Source organism: Marmota marmota, unplaced genomic scaffold (genome assembly GCF_001458135.2).
Source record: "Marmota marmota marmota unplaced genomic scaffold, marMar, whole genome shotgun sequence".
NCBI classification, from domain to species: domain Eukaryota; kingdom Metazoa; phylum Chordata; class Mammalia; order Rodentia; family Sciuridae; genus Marmota; species Marmota marmota.
Genome location: NW_025999982.1, coordinates 10733386 through 10738480, shown reverse-complemented (window position 1 = coordinate 10738480; position 5095 = coordinate 10733386). Strand labels below are relative to the sequence as shown.

Sequence of the window (5095 nt, the reverse complement as noted above, 5' to 3'; positions counted from 1 at the left end):
GTTCTCCCTAAGTTGCCAAAGCTGGCCTCAAACTTGTGATCCTCCTACTTCAGCCTCCCAAGCTGCTGAAATGATAGGTGGGTGCCAATGTACCCAGCTACCTTTCTTCTTAGTTCTACCTGGGTTATCACCTTCCCAGAGTATTTTGTGTGTATGTGTGTTGAGGGGAGGGTTCTGGAAATAGAACCCACGGTCTAACATATGATAGATGTCCTCTACCACTAAGCCAGAACCCCAGCTCTTCCTAGAGTTTTAACGGGACTCAGAGTCCAAGTCTGACATTGATCCCTTCAATCCTACTCCAATTTGTCCTCCCTTACACTTCTACCCTACCCACCTGAGGGTGGTGACAGGGGTGCTAGGACTAGGATTAGTATCTGGCAGTTCCCAAGGGGTTGGATGGACAGACAAGATCTTGTGCCTCTGAGCCTACATTTCAACCATCTGTGAACTGGAGGCAAGGACCAGTGTCTACCAGTTAGTCCCATCCAAGTTTTATCAGACTCCATGAAGGAACACGGCTCCTTCTAGTCAGCAAGAAGAATGCACAGCATGAGCAAAAGCAGGGATTGAGTCTCAGAAACAGGATGTAAAAAAGGCTTCTTTATTGAGAGCAGCGAGTGTAAAAAAACAAAAACAAAAACAAAAAAAACCACAAAACAAACATCAACAACAACGAAGATAAAAATGTGAGGCAGGAGTGGCCCACCCCACCATCTCCTCCAGGGCCCACCCTCACCTCCCATGCCCACCCACCCCACGCTGCAATTACATACAAAAGCCGCCCATGGTGCATACAAAAAGGGCGGGTTATAAGTGTCAAAAGCTCCTGAAAACTCCTTCATCTGCCAGGCACTTAGGATGAGGAAAGGAGAGAACCATGGGGGTAAGACATGGGTCTGGGTAGTGTGCACAAGCTCACAGCGGGGAGGACCACTTGCTCTGTCCTCCACAGTCCTGGTGGGATCCCTAGGTGGGAACCGTGGGTTAAAAGGCCCCTTGGCCCTGTGTGCCCAGAGCTAGCTAGCCAGCCCGGAACTTGAGTATATTATGGAACTCCCCCCAAACCCAGCTCACCCCCAGCCTAGCCCTCCCCAGGCAAAGTTGGCAGATGAGTGGCAGAGCTGGACTTGGTCAAAAGGAGAAGATGCAGGCCAGAAATAGGGGTTACCTGAGGCACCCACATTGTCCCTCATGAGGGAAGGGGTGGCAGAGAAAGCTGCCCAGCCCAAGGCCTAGTCACCCAGACTGGGTCTGAATCAGCCTCCCTAAGGGCTGAGAGTCAGGAAAAAAGAGGGAAGTCTGCCTGCTGTGTGTGGGCAGGAACCCTGGGGCCCAGGAGGACAGGGATCTTGCCCATCATGCTGTAGGCTCCCCTCAAGAGGTGTCCTCTCCCCTGCCCATGCCATCCTGAGGCACAGCCCATTGGGTTCCCTCCTCACGGCCTGCTGTCTGCAGGGCTTTCTCCCAGGGAATTGGCAATCTCGCTGAAGGAGGGCCGGTCCTTGGGGCTGAGGGCCCAGCAACGCTGCATCAGCCGGTAGAGCTTAGAAGGGCAGCCCTCAGGCTGAGGAAGTTTAGACTTCCCAGCCTGCAAATCTGCAGGGAAGATGGGTGGAGTGTTAGGCAAAACATTTAACAACCTTTCCAATACCTTGTGAGGCCTATCGTTCTCATAAGCAGTCACATAAGTATGACTCCTGGAGTGCTGTCCAGTGATGTATGGATCTTGACTCAAGCAAATATCCTGCAAGTCCTGTGGGAGCTTAAGTTATTTGATGGACACACAACATTGCAGTTGGAGCAGGAGTTGGGGACAAGAGCTATTTGCCAACCAGTACAAAAGTATTTTAGTATTTTATTTAACAACTGGAGTATTCCTATCTGTGTACTTGCTAAATACCAGTCCTAGGAGGGCCCTAAGAAAACTCTGGTGTGTGTGTGTGTGTTGGGGGGGCATCTGGAATCATCCTTGGGAATACAGCTACCTACCTGCCAGAACTTCGTCATCTGCCTGCCCACCATGGGGCATCTCTCCATGGGTGAACACTTCCCACATCAGCACTCCAAAGGCCCAGACATCAGACTTGGTGGAGAAGTCACCTTCCAGGATGGCCTCAGGGGACATCCAGCGTAGGGGCACCCAAGCCTGGCGGAAGTGGTAGTACTCACTGCAGGATAGAAGCAACACAAGAAGCACAGTTGGATGGGGCCAGGACCTTGAGTCCCAGCCTCCTGCCATGTCTGGGACTCCTCCTTGGGCTGAGGTATTTCTCCAACAAGACACTCAGAGAAATTGATAATATATGTCCTGAGCACCAGGGTACACTGGGTAAATTCTGGAGACATCCACATGGGGTTTTAGGGTTTAAATATTCCATTAAAATAATATTTTGCGTAAATGTTAATTAAAAAGAAAACTAATAATCATACACACTCTGTAATGGTTAAAAAAATTGTGAAAAAGAACTCATTAGGGATAGAATTGTAGCTCAGTGGTAGAGCGCTTGCCTAGCATGTGTGAAGCACTGGGTTCGATCCTCAGCACCACATAAAAATAAATAAAATAAAGGTCCATCAACAACTAAAAAAAATTTTAAAAAGAGAATGTCTTAAAAAAAATGAACTCATTGAATGGAAAGAGTTTTATTAGTGATAAACCAACTGTGACCAAAGCAACAGTCAGATGAACTGGGGTGACTTGGAACTAGGTGACTCAGGGGAGGTTCCCGGAGGGCGCCACCTAGCATGTGTAGGCATTCCAGAGCCATCTCTGCCCATAAGGCTGAGTTTCGAGTCTTAGTCTTCAAAATAATAACTATTGAATTTAGGAAGTTACAGAGGATGCCACATGAATAGTTACACTACATAAAAACTATTAAACAGTTTGCCTAGTTATAACAACAAAAAGGTGTATCATTTTTTGTCACTACAGAAAACTTACAAACATCAGGGACTCACTGCTGGGAAGCCTGATGTACCTTTGGACAGAGGATGGGAAGGCTCTGCTCCCTTCCGGGCCTTCCTACTTTGGACTAAGTAGTCATGAAGTTCTTTCCCACATACCCCCAAACTTTATCTGCCCTCTGCCCATCATCCTCTGGGAAGGAGTACAGAGCCCCCATTCTTCTAGGCCCTTCTACCTGTTGTACACGTCCTTGCTGAGACCTAGGGCCGACACCTTCACCTGTCTTTGGGCACTGACCAGGCAGTTGCGAGCAGCCAAGTCCTTGTGTACAAAGCGGTTGTTGGACAGGTGCTCCATGCCCAGGGCCACCTGGGTGCATAGGGCCACCTGGAGAGAAAATAAGGGTCTGTCAGAACAGTCCAGATCCAGGGCTTAAGGTGACCTCCCTTGACACAACCCTTTTTGTGCTACTTAGGAAGCCCAACAACAAAATAACCTCAGCTTCCTTTTCTATAAAATGAGGATAATACAGTACCTGCTTCACTAAGTTGCTAGAAGGCTGAATTAAATGAAATAAAGTGCTTGACATCATTCTGATACACAGCAAGTATGAGACCGAATGAGTAGTACATGGGGCTGGAACACAGAGTAACCATTTGTTGAGTAAGAAATAACTGGACAGTAATACCAGCTTATATCTTTAGGGGTTACTTCTTCTTTTTCTTTTACTTTAAAAGTAGGTATTTTGCATTAGTTTAAGTAAAAAACTCTGTGTGTGTGTGTGTGTGAGAGAGAGAGAGAGAGAGAGAGAGAGAGAGAGAGAGAATACAGACACACGAGACACGAGACTGGGTGCCTCCAAGGAAGTAAACTGGAGTCTAGGGAATAAAGAGATAGGTTAACTTTTAGCTTAAATTTTTTAGATTGGGGCAGGGAAGCAAATCAACAATGCTAGCACCCCAGAAACTCCCAAGGATTCCCTCCCAATGCTACATTCTCCCCCACCACTAGCCAAGTATGGTGGTGCATGCCTGTAATCCCAGCAACTTGGGAGGCTGAAGCAGGAGGATTGCAAGTTCAAGGCCAGCCTCTGCAATTTAGTGAGGCCCTGTCTCAAAAAATAAAATAAAAGACTAGAGATGTATGTAGCTCAGTGGTTGAGTGCCCCTGGGTTCGATCCTCAGTACTACCAAAAGAAAAAAGAAGGGATCCCTGTGAACTGTGGAAATTATTGAATAAGTTACTGGCCAGCTATGTGTCCTTCAGGCCTACAGATTCACTCTAAGGATCCCTAAAGGAGAAGTCACTCACTACATAATGCAATCATGAAGGGATGAAGAACACGGTTAGTAACCAAAGTCACCAGTGATCAAGGAAATACAAACCAAAACCCGTGACACATCAATTTACACACAACCGATTGCAAAAGTTCAAAAGCCTGCCTTCAACTTATCTCAAATGGTTCAGAAATAAATGCATAAAAATGATAATACGCTCATATGTCTCTCTGTGTGTGTGTATATACACACACACACACACATATATATATACACACACACAGAATTATAAAGGAAATGGGGCAAAATATAAAAAATTGAATCTGGATATAGGTTTGTAGGAGATTCTTAAACTTTTCTTATTACCTTTTTTTTTTTTTTGCAATGCTGGGGACTGAACCCAGGACCTCATAGAGCACTAGGGAAGTGCTCCATCACTGAGCTACATCCCCATCCCTTTATTTAAATGTTATTTTTTTAAACAATTCCTTTTTTTTAATACCCTGATTTGTTTATTTAGCTTTTTTATGTGGTGCTGGGCATTGAATACAGTGCCTCAAGCATGGCAAGGCAAGCGCTCTACCACTGAGCTACAACCCGGCCCCTGTTACTTTGAGACAGGTTCTAAATTGCCCAGACTGACCCTGAACTTGCAATCCTCCTTCTTAGCCTCCCAGTTAGCTGGCATTATAGGCATGTGCCACTGTGACCAGCTTGTTGTTACACTCTTCAAAATACGAAATACCAAAACTAAAATTTACCTACCCCTAACATACAAATAGCCAATAAGCACATTTTTAAAAACCAACAATAACTGACTAAATAAATAAAAGCAGGCCACAGAGGTTGGGGGTTGAAGGGTTGATTTTAGATAACAGGAGACATCTCCTCTGTAACCCGCCCCCAAAAA

The 5095-nt window shown here is 46.0% G+C and overlaps 1 protein-coding gene across 1 annotated transcript in view; it reads right to left on the bottom strand.

The window, feature by feature from the left end:
• Nucleotides 1-588: 588 nt before the first annotated feature.
• Nucleotides 589-5095, bottom strand: part of Ptk7 (protein tyrosine kinase 7 (inactive)) — a 65489-nt gene continuing 60982 nt past the window's right edge. The window contains exons 18-20 of the mRNA XM_015487361.2: nt 3144-3295; nt 1993-2171; nt 589-1599 (exon numbers count right to left, since the gene is read on the bottom strand). Coding sequence (XP_015342847.2) covers nt 1439-1599; nt 1993-2171; nt 3144-3295 — 492 coding nt within the window. The 3' untranslated portion in view covers nt 589-1438. The remainder of the gene's footprint in view (nt 1600-1992; nt 2172-3143; nt 3296-5095) is intronic.